The sequence below is a fragment of the Carassius gibelio genome, chromosome B6 (genome assembly GCF_023724105.1).
Source record: "Carassius gibelio isolate Cgi1373 ecotype wild population from Czech Republic chromosome B6, carGib1.2-hapl.c, whole genome shotgun sequence".
Taxonomy (NCBI): Eukaryota; Metazoa; Chordata; class Actinopteri; order Cypriniformes; family Cyprinidae; genus Carassius; species Carassius gibelio.
The window spans coordinates 1,268,128-1,287,580 of NC_068401.1; the positions used below are offsets into that span (position 1 = coordinate 1,268,128).

The 19,453-nt window shown below is 38.5% G+C and overlaps 1 protein-coding gene across 2 annotated transcripts; it reads left to right on the forward strand.

Annotated features, from left to right (window-relative positions):
- Positions 1 to 1,902: 1,902 nt before the first annotated feature.
- On the forward strand, positions 1,903 to 18,088 carry LOC127959819 (methyl-CpG-binding domain protein 6). 2 transcript variants are annotated; one of them, XM_052559205.1, is made up of 14 exons: positions 1,903 to 2,412; positions 3,169 to 3,333; positions 4,054 to 4,193; positions 4,852 to 4,954; positions 5,117 to 5,285; positions 6,086 to 7,915; positions 9,012 to 9,787; positions 11,009 to 11,162; positions 13,065 to 13,189; positions 13,497 to 13,703; positions 14,881 to 15,237; positions 15,854 to 15,903; positions 15,993 to 16,038; positions 16,381 to 18,088. In XM_052559205.1, exons 3-14 carry the CDS (start codon positions 4,078 to 4,080, stop codon positions 16,438 to 16,440), a joined length of 3,993 nt encoding a protein of 1,330 aa, XP_052415165.1. In that variant the 5' UTR covers positions 1,903 to 2,412; positions 3,169 to 3,333; positions 4,054 to 4,077; the 3' UTR covers positions 16,441 to 18,088. The 2 variants fall into 2 exon arrangements, with proteins under 2 accessions (XP_052415165.1, XP_052415166.1); XM_052559206.1 differs by lacking the exon at positions 1,903 to 2,412 and adding an exon at positions 2,420 to 2,646.
- The last annotated feature ends 1,365 nt before the right edge of the window (positions 18,089 to 19,453 follow it).

Sequence of the window (19,453 nt, forward strand, 5' to 3'; positions counted from 1 at the left end):
TTTTTTTAAACATTACTAAAAAGAATTCTGTCATGTTTATCCAGAGTAATTATTTGAAAAATAACTAATTGCACTGTTTCAATGGCAGAATACATGTTGAAATGTGTCTGAGAACTGTCCTAAATATTTACCCCAAAATGTGTCTTAAAGCCTAGAAACGGGAACTCAAAAGTGTGGATGTTTCAAAACAGGTGACCTGTGATGGATTTAATCTAAACCCATGGATCCACCCTATAGAGTATTTTCCCAAACCTAGATGAGACTGTTGTTGTGATCAACTAAACGCTCAACTCCAAGCTCTTGAGTAGTTAAATAATATAATTTACACAGCTCCCAAATTCCCAAAATACTGCTCCGATTTCAGTTTTTCCACCCATTGGGGGAAAAGAATTATGGTAGTGACTTGTTTAATAAACAGTTCCCACTGTTTAACTGCTTTAAATAATGTATTTTATTAGATACAGCATGGGATGACCTGTAACATGTTGAAGATTTAATATGAACCCTAAAGGCAAAGTATTTATTGAGCCTAGTTAAATGACCTAATATAATTTACACGGTTCTCAAATTACATGGGTGTTAAAGAAAAAAAAACACTGCTCAGATTTCACCATTAATCTTGATCAATGGGGGGGGGGGGGCGTTATTGGAGTGACTTGTTTAATTAACAGGTCCCAGTGTTTAATTGCTTTAAATGATGTATTGCATTAGCTAGGCTACAACACGCGGTTAACTGCTTCTCGTTAGTATTCCCAAACTATTCCAAACACAAGAGTTGAGTAGTTAAACTTGCATGGTGCAAAGCGTGCAATGTATTGCCTAGCAACAGCGCAAGTGGGATGCGCGTGAGGTTAGCGAATAGAAAGCCCAAATACTGTTTCCAGGAGCAGGGCGCCGCTCGCGCGGAGACGCGCTAACACGTCACGATCGGTCGGCTGTTGCTGTGTAGTCTCCCCGCTGCCTAATGGTTATCACCTCCGAGCGAGTAATTCTATTGGCAGGTTATGCTTTTATTCCCCAAAGTTGTGCTTACTCGACATTCCTTTTAAGTTTGAACAGGTTTAACTCTTAATAACTCCCAAACTTTGTCGAGTTAACCTGCTTTAAACGCGGTGGGAGGTTGATCCGATTTATATTTCGAACTCGCACCTAATGTTTATATTGTGCCAACGAATCACATTTCTGCTCAAGAGACTCGTTTTACAAAAGCATATGCTTTTGTAGAAGCATCTCCTCAGAATATGATTTCCTACAGCTTTCCTCCACACTAAGTAGGTTTTATTTGCGATTTCCCTCAGTAATTATAAAGTACTTATGGGCGAACCATTTTTTTGTTTTCTCAGCTAACTGACACAATAAGGCCAATAAAGACGCGCGTGTGTGTGGAATCATCAAGACTAACGGAAAGATGTTTCTCTCAGGATATTCCCGCCTCCCGCTCACTTCGATCAAATATTCCGCATTTAGTTCACGGACATCTAATGTTACCACACCGATTGGATTATGAGTAGTTTTGAGGCTGATTATAAACTTGGGATGAAAAAAAAACAGTTTTTTTTTTCTTTAAGGACTTTACATAAAAAAAATAAAAACACGACTGATCAATATTTTATTTGCGTTTTATGTTATAGAAATCATTGATGTTGATAAGAGTACTAACATTACGTTAGTTTATATCCATAAGTTGATATCGTTTAAACTTAATGACATAACAGGTTTCTCAATTTCGAATCGAACATACTGATTTCAAATCCTCTTTGTAGTTACCTGAAATACAACGGTTTACAGATTTATTTTATATTACAAAAATATTGTCATTAAAAAAAATTGTCCAGCACCTACAGAATTCCATCTATTTATTTTCGTACAAGGGTGAGTTTTTCTTCAGTGAGCGGTTCTCGCGCTCCTCCTGGTGGATGTGGAATTGTACGGAATTCCCGGCCCGACAGGCAGCAACTATTGCGCATGCGCGGACGAAAACTCCATGATTTTTTTTTGGCACAGGATCCTAAGGAAAAATAGGAACTTGGAAACGGAGATAAACTAAAAGCGAGCTCATAAAGACTTAATAACCCCATCGCTCGCATACACACGCGGAAAAGACGCTTAGGAGAGCGCCGAAGCTTTGAATGAAGCGATCGCGCGCTCCGCGGCCGAGCAGGATTCACGCGAAACTGGACGACAATGCAAGGGGCGCAATAAAACCAAGCGGTTATTGCTCTTTGTTTTTAAGCAGGACGGCTCGAATGGTGCGCGGGATGAATACCCGAGGAAGTGGCTAAAATCACACAGCGTTAATAACAGCTCCAGGAACGGCGACATTTGCGACTCAAGCGCGTCGAGACGCTTGTTCAGTCTTCAGTCTGCGTTGTGCAGCGCAGCGAAGAAGCAGGAAACTTCGTAAACACAGAGGTACGTAGCCCGCGAGCTAAAGGAAGCTAACAGCGCGTCTACGCGACGCGACCAACTGGAACGCTTCCAATACAATATGACCGATTTGTTTCTTATAATCGCGGTGTTATTACGTGTCCAGTAAGCTTGCGACACAAATAGGATGTTTAAGAATGGACCAGCTAGCCGTCAATACGCGACGTTTGTTTATTCGTCGGTGCGTGCGGTTTTTAAAAGTACCAGTGCGATACTCAAGTAAGTAACTTACATTGTTGTTTTCTTATCGTAATCAAGTAATAGTTTTCCCGAAACTTTACCTACGTACTCTTATTCGTGGTGGTTTGTTTACACTTTAGCTCGAGCCTGAGCGTTAGCCGCTTCACAATCACTCGCCTTTGTGCCAGAATAAAAACCGTTAAAATGGTATGGTTTTAAGCGGTTACATCATCTTGATAAATTAAATTTGAATTTTTGCTTTGGCGCGCTTAGTATGAGTTCCAACTGTCACTTTTCACTCTACTGTCAACCATATGTCAGAGTTGTAACGTTACATTGACAAAAAGTACCGTGTTTTGGTATTGTACCCTATAAGTACTATGGTATTTAGTTCCAGAGAACATGCTACATGACTATGATGATCAAATAGTACCATGTATATCAATATATTCGTAATTTCTATCGTTGCTTCTTTTCTTTCCGTGTATGTAAATATAGCGTTTAAATGCTTTACTTAAACTGTCAACGTCATCTGAAATATATTTTTCTTTACACTTTCAGATTGTCAACTTCTGGGGAGTTTCGTAGAAGCATCGCAGTCCATTTGAGAAGAGCAGAGAGGATTGTTTGTCAAGACAGATTTGTTGTATTGTTGTGTGGTGTAAATGTCCTCCAAAGAGTGTATTTCACGACTGGTGTTGACCAAGGCTGTATAAAAATGAAAAGGTACAGTATGAAGTTGCAGAATGTCTTATGGTACTTACTGCAAAGTTTTTAAATGACAAATGCACTAATTAAATGTTCATTGTTAGCCTTTTTTCTTCTTTTTTTTTAAACAAAACTGAAATATACACACACCACTGATTTTATGTTAATATAGTTGTCACTACATGATCTGTTCTTTATGGATGTAAACTTAATCTAGCATATTCACATATTAAATGCTCATAAGTGGAGTGACATCTGTATTTAGATTCAGTGGGGACATATTTTTCAACTGAAAAAAGCTGTGAAGTGCAATTTAAATCTGTTTTGAAACTGAATCTGATTTTGGTTAATCAGATGTGGTTTGAAACTGAATCTGGTTCATCAATTGTAGTCAAACTGAATCTGGTTCATCAGATGTGGTTTGAAACTGAATCTAGTTAATCAGATGTGGTTTGAAACTGAATCTGGTTTTTCAAATGTGATTTGAATCTCAATCATGTTTGAAACAGTCTGGTTTGAATTTCAGTCATGTTTGAAACTGAATCTGGTTCATCAAATCTGGTTTGAAACTGAATCTGGCTCATGAAATCTCATTTGAATCTCAATCTTCTTTGAAACTGAATCTGGTTCATCAAATCTGGTTATAAACTAAATCTTGTTCATCAGCTATAGTTAGAAACTGAATCAGGTTAATCATATCTGGTTTCAAACTGAATTGAAACTGGTTTGTGTCATTAGGAGCTGGATGTGTGTGAGCAGAAAATGACGGGGGGCAGTGAGAGTGCAGCAGGAGAAAAAGATGGAGGTACGACGCTCATCGCTCAGATCCCGGTTGGCTGGCAGAGGAAGGTGGAAGATGGGGCTGTGTCTTACATCAGGTACGTCCATATTTTAGTTTGTGTCATTCATAACTGCTGTTCTGATCAAATGTGAACAGTGTTGATATTAAAAGCTACATTAGGAACATTTTACACTCGGGATGCCTGGCTATGATGATTCTGCACTGATGAGTGTGATTTCACCCAAGCAAACTTTCCTCACACACATATGAGTGTGTTTAGCTTTCACACTAAGGCTTCCAGTGTGGTTTGGCTAATGAGGACGCAGTACTCCAAAGTAGTCTGGTGTAAAGTTTTTGAAAACCAGTACAGTTCATAAGAGCTAAAACAATCTGTTAGTGAACTTAAACACCCGTTCACACAAAGAATGATGACTAAATTAGCATCCATACCAGCACTATAATGCATTTGTCATTCTTACTCTCTGTTGACATTGCTGTCAGTGCACAGCATTTCAAAGATGATGCAAAGAGTGTAAGAAACAGTAAACAGACACTTATGACATTCTGTTTTAATAGTATAAACAAAATGACGAAATCTTGAATAAAAACAATAAAGCTTGGCACCTTCTATTTGTGTTTATGCCGATTGGATTGATGTCTGCAGAGAAAAAAGATTGAATTTAAGAACTGTTTTGAACCAGAAGTAGTTGCCAGACTTCAATCTCCACATTATTCTTTCTCTTTTTCTTCTTCAGCCCTAGTGGTACAGTCCTTCGATCTGTGGATGAGGCGAGGGTGTATCTGCGGACAGATGGCACATGTAAATGTGGTCTCGAGTGCCCGCTAGTCCCAAATAAGGTGAGATCAACATTCATGGATGAAACCTTCCCATTCATGACGTTTCCAGGACAAATTTGATTGCAGATTTGATGCACTTTTTGGCAAATGTCACCCAGTGCATACAGAAATTGTATTGCATGCATTAAAAAGGTGATTAAATGTCTTTATAAATCCCTGCAGGTCTTTAATTTTGACCCTGCTGCGGTGGTCCGAGCTCCTGGTCATCAATCAGGGAAAATAGAGGAAGATATGACTAAACTCTGTAACCATCGCAGGAAAGTTGATGCCATGGCGGCATTATGCCAAAGCATGCAGCCCTCCCATCTTCCGTCGCTGGCTCAAGCCACAGGTATTGCATCTTAACACACAAGTTATTCCAACACTGTTACTATTTAGAAGAACTGTTCCGGGTTCTGTAACATGCTGTCATGACCCGTTGAAAGATTGCTTCAGTAAGCGGTTGTGTCACACTTTGTATCATACAACAGGCAGAGTAGTAAAAAAAAAATTGTTCTTATAATTTGATACCTAATGCATGAACTAATGGTAACAATTTGACCCTTAATGGAAAGCGTTACCAATTATTTTGTTGTCTATTAATGTATTGTTTAATTAATCTGCCTATATTTTATTGCATTTATTCCAGCATTTAAACAACTTCATAGACCGCAATTGTAGGCGCTATACCGTAAACACATTTACTTATTTTGACAAACTAAGGTGCAAGTTACAACCATTTTCTGTAGTAATTGACAGCATGCAACAAATGCTCTTTATGGAGCTTATCTTTTACTGAATCCAGACCATATCTTTAACAGCTTGTCTTGAAGTACATTGCAGTATATTGTGACCACTTCTGTTCTCATGGAGTGGAGATTATTCTGTACATCTTGTCCAAATATTACCTATTCAAATTATTACATTGGTCTAAAGCATGCAGTCATCTTCAGTATCCAGTTCACTGTATTTTTTTTTTAAGTTTAACTTGTAAACTAAACCGCAACCACTACGTTTCTCTTTAGTGAAACCTTACTATCCGTATCAAATTATGATTTACAGTGTCTTCAAAAGCTTTTTATAGGCACTGTACCTGTCTTTGTAAATTCAGCTTTCTTCAGTAAGGTGAGATGTGTTGTCTTAATGTTTAAGGAGGGGTTATATACTCCGTGGACGGCAGAGAGCCGAGAGGATCAATGGTGGCTCATGGAGACGGAGTCCACTGCACTTACCCTCAGCCCAGACACAACCAACCCATTGGTTTTCCTCTGTCATCTCCTCGCCCTGTGGTGCAAAACGGCTCTGTTAGCCTCCCCCCAGTTTCACGGCCTCCAGAACAGTGTTCACCTTTAAAGAAACCCCAAACGCCATTGGGCTGCATGCCTGGTTACGCGAAACAGCAGAGGAGCCCTCATCCACCACTTTCCCAAAACATCCCCCAAAGGACTTCCCCTAACAGTGTACACAAGCATAAACTTCCTCCAGACCCCTCCAACGCCTTTTCTTTATCCCCCTCTTCATCCTTAACTCTAAGTGGTCGAGGAGCTCCGCCAAACTCCCAGGGAGCGAGTGTCAAGTCGCCTTCTCCTCTCTCACCCTCACGTACCTTGGACAATTTCTCGCCCCGCCAGCGCTCTCGCCACTCTTCGACGTCCTCGCTCTCAGAGCATGGGGTCCAAGGGTCCGTCTTCATTCAGGGAGGCAAACCATTGCAACCCACCATGCCGTGCTCCTCTCCCAAGCTTCCTCTTACGCCTTCCAGTCCATGTAGTCGCTTGGAGGGCATTCTGCAGCACTACAAAGACTGTAGCACGAGCTCCGGTGCTAACCAAAGCAACCATCAGATGACGTTGGTGCATCCCAACCCAGGCGACAAGAGGAACGGACTGAGTTCTGCTCAAGCCCCAGGACTGCTTGGCCTTCCACTAGGACAGATTCTCAACCAACAGAAGAGCCAGCAAAAGGGCCACATCACTAACTCTTTCCCAGCCAGCAGCCTCCTTTCTGCGGCCGCTAAAGCCCAGGTGGCCAACCAGAAAACCCAGCTCAATGCAGCCGATGCATTGACCGCACTCCCTCTTACGGGCTTGGACAAGGAGCAGCAGTCAAAGGTATTGATTAGCACTTTAAACAGTAGCGTCCACCCCACTTCCGCCAGAGCACAGTCCCTGACCGCCCTTTTGCTTCCACACTCCCCTTCCATTTCCCCGGCTTCCCCAGCTGTCACAGAGAAAAACTTAAGGCGTAAACGGCAGAGGCGTTCGCCCACCGTTATTAACATGCTCAAAGATACACAGTTAGGTTGGACCGCAGAAGATCTCTCCGTGCCGCCTCTGCTCATCTCCCCATGCCTTTCGCCAACTTCTCCTTCTGTACCTCATTTAGACAACCACCGGCTGTCCGTCGCTCCTCCGAATGCCTCCAGGTTGCAGGATTCGGAGGAAGGCAGGAAGCCAGGACTTGCTAATTCCCTCCCATCTCCATCTCAGCCCCTTTCCGCCCTGCTTCAGCTTCTTAGCATGCAAAGCGCAACCCAGCAATCGGGCGTTGCCACTGCCATGCCTTGCAACAGGCACACAAACACATTGCCCTCTTCACCGAGACCAATCACTCCACAGACGCCCCAATGCGACATGCAGTCCACATTGCGTTTACCCAACCACACCCCGCAACCTCAACCCCAAAGCACTGTGCCCATGCCAGAACCTCCTGTCCAGCGACCCCCATCCCAACCCTTTCCTTTGATGGGTGATGAGACAACCATGAACCTCAAAACAACCTCCAGCAACGCCATCCTGAACTTGAGCCAAACGCCGTCGGACCTCAACAGTTCAATTCTGAGCATGATGAACCAGATATCCTCAACATGCTTGCCCTCATTCCCAGAGAAAGGTTGTGGATCCAAAACAACAGACACTTGTCTTGACCATGGTACCTTCCAAATTAACCAGTCAAACCACAACCAAGCTGTGGAAAGTAAAGGTGAGACTTAAGCATGTGTCGGAATCAAAATTTTCATGTTGCAATAACTGCTAAACCATTTATCACGGCGCACGGTATTATCACGATGCTGAAATACGTTTTTTTCAATAACAAAAATAAATGAACATTTAAATACAATTAAAGCAATACACAAAAGATGGAAACAAATGTTTCAAACAAGTTAAAGTGCAAAGGATTGGTAAAATTGGTAAAGATGTATGTAAAGGCCCGTGATCGGGGCTTAATATTTTACAATAAGATCTCATTAGTTAACTTAAGTTAATGAGCAGTGGCTTCTTTTGTTATTGGAGTTATTATTTGTTGAAAATTACATTAAAAGTATCAGTAAAATGCATTAAAAAAAACGGAATAATTTGTAATACACTACCAGTCAAAAGTTTTTAAACCGTGAGATTTTTAATCTCTTCCGCTCATCAAGCCTGCATTTATTTGATCACAAGTACAGCAACAACAGTAGTATTTTGAAATATTTCACTATTTAAAAGGAATGTTTGATATTTGTGTGCATTTATTTCTGTGATGCTCCGCTGTATTTTCAGCATCAATACTCCAGCCTTCAGAGTCACATGATCTTCAGAATAATATGATGATTTACTGCTCATAAAACATTATTATTATTATTATTATTATTTGTTAAAAACAGCAGTAGTTATTTTTTAAGTTTTTTTTTTTTTTTGCTGAATATACAGAAGAATATCATTTATCTGAAATCTAAATCTTTGGTAACATTATAAATGTCTTTGATCTTTTGATCAGTTTGAAGCATCCGTTAATCCTGAATTATTTTTTTACTCAACTGTTTTAAATATTGATAATAATGTTTCTTGAGCAGAAAATAATCATATTATTCTGATTTCTGAAGATCATGTGACACTGAAGACTGGAGGAATGATGCTGAAAATACAGCTTTTGAAATCACAGGAATAAAAACAATATCTTGCATGTTCATTATCATCATGATGTATTGTAACACCGGCACACGTTGAGTGATAATCTTCTTTGCTTGTGTTTCTTGAGGCATTTTCACAGCAATAGTGGTTTGGGTGGTCTATTTGACTGTTGTGTTTTTTGGCAGGTCCTGTAGAGTCGATGGATCAGCCGGACATGGATGCAAGATTGCTAGGAGGCTGTGAGCCGGACCACAGCCTCTCTCTTCCCAATGCCCCCTCTTCCGACCTTTCTAACCCTACAACCGACCCCGCTGTTTCCCTTGCAGAGGCTTTTCCCTTCATGTCTCAAGAACAGCTCCTCCAGCTTCTCTCCTCCAACGCCGGTCTGCCTTCTCTGTTACCTCCCTTTCTCGGCTCCCTGCCTTTAGGGGTTTGGATGAGCAGCCAACCTTCGGTGCCCGGCGGTGCTCAAGCCCAGCCAACCAGTGCCATCCTGAACCAAGGCTCTCCTCTTAACGTCCTAAACCAAGGCGAGCTTCCCATCAACCTCGTGAGCCTGTTAAATCCGCCAGGTTCTGAAGCAGAGGTGGAAGGTGGTGAAAAACCCCCTGGGCTTCAAGCCCTTCTCATGGCTTCGTTGCTGCTCGGCCAGAATCCGGCTGCCATGCTGCCACTACCAGCGCTCAACCTGGAGCTTCCTACACTGCAGCAGGTCTTTGCGGACGGAGTGTCCCTGGAGAAGAGCCCCGCTCTGCTGGATTCGGTCCTGATGGGGCCAGGGCTCCTGGAGGCTCTACAGACTCTAGCGCCCGGCGCAGACGGCCAGTCTCTGCTTCTTTCCACCCATTTCACTCCACCCCCTCATGCCTTTCTTTCGCTCAACCCTGCTCTGCTGACCGCAGCTCTCGCCCAGACCGAACCCCTACCCAACCACCCTCCGTCCCCCCCGCCTCATTCTCAGGTAAACACACCGGTTGCACGCTTCGCTGCATGTGCCCATACAGTCTGCATGCTTCCAATTGATGCATCTGTTTACAGTGACAGGGTTTCCCAACCAGATGTTCATCCCCTAGTGGTTAATGATGGAAGTCATAAGTAGCACAGGATATATTTGTAGCAATAGCCAAATTACATTGTATGGGCGACAATTGATTTTTTTTGCATGGCAAAAATCATTAGGATATTAAGTAAAGATGATGTTCCATGAAAATATTTTGTAAATTTACTGCTGTAAATATAGCAAAGCTTCATTTTTGATTAGAATTGTGCATTGCTTAGAACTTCAGTTGGACATCTTTAAAGGTGATTTTGTCAATATTTAGATTTTTTTTTTTTTTTTTTTTTTTTGCACCCTCAGATTCCAATTTTTTTTAATGGATGCTTCGCAGCCAAATATTGTATTATAATGATAAACCATACATCAGTGGAAAGCTTATTTATAAAAAACAATATATATATAATAAATTATGGTCACATTTATGCATTTTAATACTAGTGTGAATTTCATAATAGCTATAAAAATTATATTCTTCTAATTGTTGCATTATTTCCAGTTATGCACATTTAAACTCAACCCAATCTCCATATTTACAGCCACCTACTATAATGCATTTACTGTAATACAAAACAAATAATGAAATACTATTTAAATTGTAATTTATAAGTCCTTGTGTCTGATGCATGCATGCATGTTGTTGTTTTTTCATTGAGAATTACATTTTTTAAATGTGGTCAATTGTCATGAAATTAATGTCACATTGTAAATCTTAATGCTACAGGGATAGTTCACCCAAAAATTTTAATCATCACCATCACCGTTATGTTGTTACAAACCCATAACCCTTTTTAGTTGCTTGGGCTTTCCATTGAGACATGGGTTAAAAAAAAAACATTAAGATTTTAATAAAAGTCTTATGGCGAGGGTGAACAGATGACATAATTTTTGTTTAAGCTAAGCTTTTTATATAAATAGGGTTTATTTTATTTATGTTAAATATAGGGACATTTCTATACGCAGAATTCCCAGTGCTACATTACAGAGGTCAAATAACAGGGAAATTCACCTTACAAAGGTCGGGAGTCCTTGTATTAGGCATTGTTGTTCATTTGCCGGTGGAACATTGTTTTGAGATCCAAGTACATGCATCTTGTGCAATTCATATGTGAATCTGTGCGGCTGTAGGGGACTCTGTCCAGCCCAGCTCTAGTTTCTACCTCGGTGTCCTGCGGCCCTCTGGTGTCCAGCACAGAAGTGTGTGACCCCCTGGCCGAGCAGGACAAGAACAACACCCAGACACCTCACTTCCTGCCACCTCTGCTCGCACCCGGGGTTCTCGGTAAGTCAATCAGTCTATCAATTAAAATGCTTCTGAACATGACCATTTTAAATGTGCCTTGCTTTGGAATAACTGTATTATAATTATACAAATATATAGTATGTGATTACACTCAGTTCTTCTTTCAGTTAGTGGGACTTTACAGTAATCTTTAGAGCACAACCAATATATAGTTTTGCCGATATTATTGGGCGATATGATCCTGTCGCTGTTGTATTAGTGGTTGACCGATATATCGGCCGATATTTGCCGTTTTTCAAATATCGGCATTGGCCTTTAAGTTTTTCTGCTTGGCCGATGTGTTATTTTGACTTATTCAATTAAATTAAATTAAAGTTGAATCAACTTTACCGTTCATTGCACTGATATCAGACCCATTTTGGATAATTAAGTTAAATTGTTAAATGCCCTGCCTCCATCACCTCATTATAAGTGTTTGATCACCACATTTGAGTGATCATTGCAAAAGTGTATGAGTTTATGTATACATATATATTTTGTTTATGTATATACTGTATTCTATATATAGTTCCAGTCAAATGTTTGGACACACTAATGGGAAAGTGTCCAAACTTTTGACTGGTATTGTACTGTACTATAATATATACAAAGAATAGCGTCCAATATATTGATATCAGCTTTTTTTTTTTTTTGACTCCCTAATATCGGTATCGGCTCAAAAAAAACATATTGGTCAGGCTCTAGTAATCTTAAGTCTTTAATGAACGCAAGAGGGCTGTTGTTTCTTCCGATAGTGTATTTTGAGTTTGCATTTGAAATTTGGCGGACGTTGTGTATTTTTGTACACTGTGTTGTTTTAGTCCTGACATAATGTTAAGGTTTTTGTTAATATTTTGATTTAAATTTTACAGTTTAGTAATTTTATTTTTATTTATTTATTTATTTTTATATCATATTTGTTTTTTTTATATATATTTTTAGAATATTTATGTTTGTTTGTAGTTTTTTTTTATGTAATAAGTGTTGGATAAATAAGAATAATTTCAAATATTTGTAAATGTATCATTTTCCATTGTAAAACAGGTAGTTCCGCTCCTTGATTCTGATTGGTTGAGCCGCGTTCAAAGCTGTTGTAAATGACTCTACAAACATACACCTTTGTTTACGTTTGTGTGTTGCTCGGCAACCACTTTGTTGCAACCACAACAGTTTCTTAGGAACTACTTGTTTGGTGGAAGAATACAGTTTTTATTAATATCATTACACTTTATTTGCTCCGCTAAAGATGTTTTAGTCAATCCGCTTTGTGCTGTACATAGCAACGCCCCTTAGCTGTTATAAATCCACTGTAAACCACAGCTTTTTTGGGTTTATTGCTTTATTATAAAACTGTTTTTACATAGGTAATATTTTTTCCCCAAATCAGTCGAGCACTTGCTGATATTTCAATGCATCACTTCTTATGAGTCGATGTGATGCAAAACAAAGCCTCAGCGGTTTATAAACAAGCAATCACTACTATGTTCTTTCTATGTCCACAACTCTTAGATTTACCATAGAGCTGCAGTTTTGGGATGTGGAGGGTTTATCGGCTGCGCTTGAAGTCGCTCATCCTGCCAAGTAGCATTACAATGGCTTTTTGCAGACTGTCTTCTGCGGGAGATCGTGAACCTGCGGTGACATCTCAGCCGAATCAGCAGACTCACTCACACTGACTGCTGGGAAAATGAATCAGACTTGTGTGTTTTCACATTAGTTTTGGCCACAAAAGTGACAGTGTTCAGTGCAGAACTGCTGATGCACGGCACTCTGCCGTATTTGAGGACTGCATTTCATTTTTGTGACTGAGAAACACTGTATATGATGTGAGATAAGTTCACTTACGGTTTTAGCCAGAGCTGATGCAAAAGATGGCATGAAGGTGTTTCTCTCTGTGTTCAGGTCACCTCACCGCTCTGGGGAACATCAGCGGTCTTCACGGTTTATTAGGAGGCGGACCCCTTCTTCTGCCGCAGGGCTCGCTAACACAGAACCAGACAGCGCTCAACCCGCTCACCTGCCTGCAGGTAAACCCACACCTGAGCCACGGCCAGTTTACAAATATGTGTCCATTTTTTTATGTTTTTGAAAGCCTCTTCCATTCAAGGCTGCATTTGTTTGATCAAAAATACAATAAAAATAGTGAAATATTATTAGAATGTAAAACAGCAGTTTTCTATGTGAGTATCTGTCAAAATGTAATTTATTTCTGTGATGCTCCGCTGTATTTTCAGCATCATTCCTCCAGTCTTCAGTGTCACATGATCTTCATCTACTGATTTAATGGCCAAGAAACATTTCTGATGTTGTGCTGCTGCATCTTCTCTTTTTCAGCTGACGATGGCGCCGGGGCTCATGGGAGAGAAGCCCGTGGCTCTTCACGAGACGCCTTCGTCACAAGATCAGCTTCCCTCGGCTTCGATATCCCAGGATTCCCTGCTCAACCCCGTCCAGCAGAGAGAGACGTCCCCGGGCTCCGGTCCAGGGCTGTTTGACCCATACGGCTCCTTCATGGACACCATCTACACCTCCTTCCTGCAGGTGAGCACATTTAAAATGTTGTGCTTAAACATATTATCAATATTCAAATTATAATACAATCTAAAATGCATAATTTCAGTTAGGGAGGGAAAAAAGCTTTTGGTTTCTCTCTCTTGGCCACAAGAGGGCAAATCAAGCAAAATATTACTAATGCAATATTTTGCTTTAAAAAAAAAAAATTGCAAAAATAAAAAAATGCAATTAAAAAAACAACAACTAAGGAGCGAAAAATAAGGATGCACGATATTATCGGACCAATATCGGAATCGACAGATATTGTAAATATCGTCCGATTTTCATTTTTTTATAAGTTAATTTACATATATTTAAATGTAAATATCGGCATTGGCCCGATATGAAAAATTATGCTGATATGTCTTGCCGATAAGAGGAATATTTTAACTCGCATGCTCAGGGTGTGCTAGCGATTAGATCACGTCAGCAGCGTGTTAGATTCACCGTAGAGGGTGTTTTTATTTTATTCTGTAGGGGGCGCTGTTGGCCTACTTCTAATAAAATGAAGGTAAAAAACACAAATTATATTTAGACTGTGTTTCTGATTAAAGCAGTAATTTGTCATAAAATCATGCATATGTTTTGATATGAAGGCCAGAAGCTATTATATATATATATATATATACCAATTTTTTTCATTAATGTGTAATGTTATTTTCTTTTTATTTAGTTCTAAAAGATTTTCTGAATTTTTACAACTCATGCTTTATACCATTTACAAATGTTAAATCCTTAAATAAAATGTCAAGGTTACCACTGCATCTTTCTCAGAAATTAATAAATAGTTTATTTTTTGTTATTTTCCAATCTTCAATGCCCTGTCATAATAACTTCTTGCTATAAACTAACCGAAACTAAAAATAATTAGAAATCGGTTTCAGCTATCAGCTAAAATTAATAATAATATGGTGCATCCCTACCGATAACTTTCTATATACATACATGAGATGCAGTGGAATTGAAAAAAAAATCCCGCTATACTCAAGAATTCTGTTTTTTAAACGTTGAACTTTAAAAAGCATTAATTTTACATGGTTTTTTAAACATGCCGCTCTCTTGTGTGAGAGCTGATGTTACCGCTGATAGACGTCCCTTTAGAAAATGCAATAAATATGTGAGGAATCTATTTTTTACTGCCCTAATCTTCCCCTCCTTCCTGCAGGTGAACGAGCGTGATTCGTACCCGGAGCTGCCTCCGCCCCTCAGCCCTCGCCGCGCCTGCTCCGTCCATAACCCAGACCTGACCCGCCTCGGCCTGGACACGGCCCAGTCCCAGTCTCCGGCCCGAGGGACGCCCAAACCCAGCGAGGACCCGTCACCACCGCCGCCCTGCGACGCTCCGCTGGAGGAGGCCAAGACCGACGGCTCGGCCACAGTCTACAGCAACGGGATCGTCTCCGGAGCGGAGGGGCGAGGAGGAGAGGAGGAGGAGGATGGGCGAAGGCCACAGGGATATTTGAGTCCGGGTGAGCGGCTCAGAGAGGGAGTCGACGACATCAGAGACGCAGAGCAAGTCCAGGTCAGTGCGCTCCTCGCCTCATATTCACACGCTGTTACAGAACTGACCCAGATTTGTTTTCAAGTTTTCATTTCAACTTCTTTATATATATATATATATATATATATATATATATATATATATATATATATTTATTTATTTATGTTTAGCTGTACATTACTCTTTTCATTTGTAGTAGTTTTGTTATAATGTTATCAGTCTTTTTATTATTTCTATTTAGCTTTATTTGTTTTAGTTGATTTTATTTTGTCATTTCATTTTTATATATGTATGTTTTAAAATTTGTTTTGCTTTAATTTTTATTAAGGTTTAAGTAATTTTATTGTTTTTTTTTTTTTTCCATTTAAATTTTTGGGGTCTGATTCTATTTTTTCTATTCGACCTGAAGTTTTTTGTATGTGCTTTTGTCATTTTTATTTCAACATTTATATTTGCCTTTTAATCTTTTTTTTTTTTTTTTGCAATTTTGTTTTGCTTTTTTTCATATTTCTAATTTAGCTTTCAGTTATTTTAATTTCACAAAGTTTTGGTAATATTGTTTTATCAATATTGTAATCACGATTATTTAACAGGATGTCAGCATGACCCTTGTTTCTCTCTCTCCGTCTGCACTCAGGCTGAAGACGTGCACACAGGAGCCAGAAGGGGGCGCAAGAGGAAGCAGTCGTAAGTGCAGCCGTCCAGAACCTGACACGTTTATTCACGTATGAAGTGCTGTGTGTTTTAATCCTCCTTCCTCTTCTTCTACCTGTCAGGCTGCAGAGAGGAGCGGACCTGCTGGGCGGCATCGACGAGCCGATGGTGAGACACACACACACACACACACGTTTGTTTCTGTGTAAAGTGTGTTCATCCCATAGGTGTAATGGTTTTTATTCTGTACAAACTGTATATTCTATGTCCCTTCACCAACCCTACACCTAACCCTAACCCTCACAGGAAACTTTGTGCATTTTTACTTTCTCAAAAAAACTCATTCTGTATGATTTATAAGTGTTTTGAAAAATGGGGACATGGGTTATGTCCTCATAAGTCACCCTCTCCTTGTAATACCTGTGTCATACCCATGTCATTATACACACACACACACACACACACACACACTCTCTGAGATTACCGTGTGTCTGATGTGTTGTGATGCAGATGGTGTTGTCCAGAGCCCCGCGGTCCGTCAGAGGGAAGAGACGCCGCGTCGTCCGATAGATCCGACTGTACTTTCCCGCCAAAACACCAGCACTGTTGCCACAGCAACACCCTCTGAGCCGCACTGTGAGGAATCTCCGTGATTCGCTCCTCCTCCGTCCGTCTGTTACTACGACTGCCACAGATGTTACATCGTTACATGTTCAGACCGTTACCAGGCAACCAATGACAACAACTGATCAATTGTTGTGTCAGTTTAGGAATAGTTTGTTGTTTGTTTATTCAGTCACTTTTTGCTTATGTTTCATGATTGAGGTCAGCTCTGATTAAAAGGATAGATGAGTGTGTGTCTTCATCAGGTTTGGAGAAATGTAGCACTGCATCAGTGTCTCATCAATGGATGCTCTGCAGTGAATGGGTGCCGTCAGAATGAGAGTCCAAACAACTTATTAATTACAACTTATTAATTTAAAGTTAAATTGTGTCCCTGCAGCACAGAAGCAGTCATCAGTGTCACAGACGTATATTTGTAGAAATAGACAATATCCTAATGATTTTTGGCATAAAAGAGAAATATATAATTTTGACCTATTAAATGTATTAAGTAAAGATCATGTTCGGTGAATATATTATACGTTTTCTACCGTAAATATATCAAAAAGTAATTTTTGATTAGTAATATTCATTGCTAAGAACTTCCATCTGAACAACTTTAAAGATGATTTTCTCAATATTTAGATTTTTTTGCTCCCTCAGATTCCAGATTTTCAAATAGTTGTATCTCAAACAAATATTGTCCTCCGAACAAACCACACATCAATTGAGAGATCATTTATTCAGCTTCAGGTGATGCATTCATCTCAATTTCTAAATCTCAATTTTGGGCTCCAGGGTCACATTTGTGCTTTGTGTTAACTGATAAACTGGTGTGCTGTGGATTAATGTGATGTTGTTATCAACTGTTTGGACTCTCATTCTGACGGCACCCATTCACTGCAAGTGATGGAATCATATTTTTTTTGGGTGAACTGTTCCTTTTAAGATTTCACTCCCATCAGTCTTGAGCTGCAGGTTTGTGTCCAAAAATCCCTAAGACACTGAAGCGGTCTCGTTCTCAGACCAAACGACTGATGTTATCCTTTAAAAACCCATAATGCACCTCATGAACCGTTTTCAGCTCTAGATTCATTCAGTAGTTTTGTCAGTAATGCCGCCCTGCAGTAACTCTTGAGTTTTACACGCCTCAAAACGAGACCAAATCTTACTCTGTACTCAATGTTTTGTTTTTGCAGGGCCGTATGTGTTGTTTTCTTGTTTCCTGTGTGTGTGTGTGTGTGTGTGTGTTCCAGGAGTGTGTCTAGGTTTTAGGGGCTTTAGTCGTGGATCTGCACAGAGCTCATCAACACAGGCACAAGAATATTACTGAATATTTAAAATAATGATTTAATAATGAGGCTGATTATGCAATTTTACTATTGAATTTATGTATATATGTACAGTTTTAGTATTTTATTTTGTACACCTTTTTTTAGGAGAAACTGATAAATTTGTAAAATATTTCTCCTGCAGAGAAACCTTTCCTTTCTCATATTCATGTTTGATTTGTAAAGAAAATACTTTGAGAATTGTGAACAAGTAGCATTGCCTTTTTTACTGGGAGTTGTTTTTTTTTAATCATTATTATTTAACAAATTAAAACCATTTTAAATGATGAAAGCGCTCTTCTGATTATTTCATTAGCACTTTTAGAAAACTGTCCTGTTTGTTAACTAGCTCTGTATATATCACTTTCTATCATTTATTATTCATTCGCACCATTAACATAAAATTACTATAGTTTATTCCTTATTTCATCAGTGAATTAATGTTACAAATACAACTTTTTATATAAATATTGAATGTTTAACATCAACTAAGATTATTAAAAGCTTTAGAAATAGTTCATGTCACTGTAGTTAATAGAAAAGTAAGTCCTACAGGTTTTCCATGTAAGTAAAAAAATAAATTTGGGGGGATCAATATCTTTAACATATAAAAACCTTTGACTAAAGGTTAAGACTGATACAAATATACAAACAAAAAAACTATATTGTATTTTTTTTTTTTTACTTTAACATTATTAATGTAAAAAAGTAAAACATGCAAAAAAATTTACGTTTAAAAATGTAAATTAAAATAATTTCTATAATTATGTTAAAAAAAAAAAAAAAAAAACACAATGTAAAATCTGCAAAAAAACCTACAATAATGTATGAAAGTAAAATCTAAAAAGAATTTGATGACTGTAAAAAAGTAAAATCAACAAAAAAATTCTACAATAATGTAAAAAGTCTGCAAAAAAATCTACAATGTTAAAAAAGTAAAATCTACACATTTTCTAAAAATGTAAAAAAGTTAAATCTGCGAGAAATTCTACAATGTTAAAAAAGTAAAATCTAAAAACTACAAAAATGTATAAAAGTAAAATCTACAAAAAATTACATTAATGTAAAAAGATCAAATATACAAAAATTCTACAATGTTAAAAAAGATAAAATATGAGAAAAACTACAATGTAAAAATAATGTACAATTAAAATCTTAAATTCTACAATGTATAAAAGTAAAATGTAAAAAAGTGAAATCTAAAAACAATTCTACAATAATGTATAAAGATAAAATCTACAAAAATCTACAATAATGTTAAAGTAACCCCCCCCCCCCCAAAAAATCTACAATGTTTAAAAATTTAAAATAACACAATAATGTAAAATCTACAAAAAAAAATTATACTATGTTAAAAAGATAAAATCTGCAAAAAAACTACAATAATGTTAAAAGATCAAATTTACAAAATTCTACAATAATGTAAAAAAAGTAAATCTACAAAAAGTTCTACAATAACAAAAGTAAAATCTACAAGTGTAAAAATATACAAATTTACAAAACAGTAAAATAAAAAATTTAAAAATACAGACCCAGAAAAAAAAAAAAAAACATTTTTTTAAATCAATCTAATAATCCTCATTCAATAATGATCGGAAAATGTTCCTGAAATGTATTGTGAGGAAATGCCAGGAAAATGTGTGGAGTGC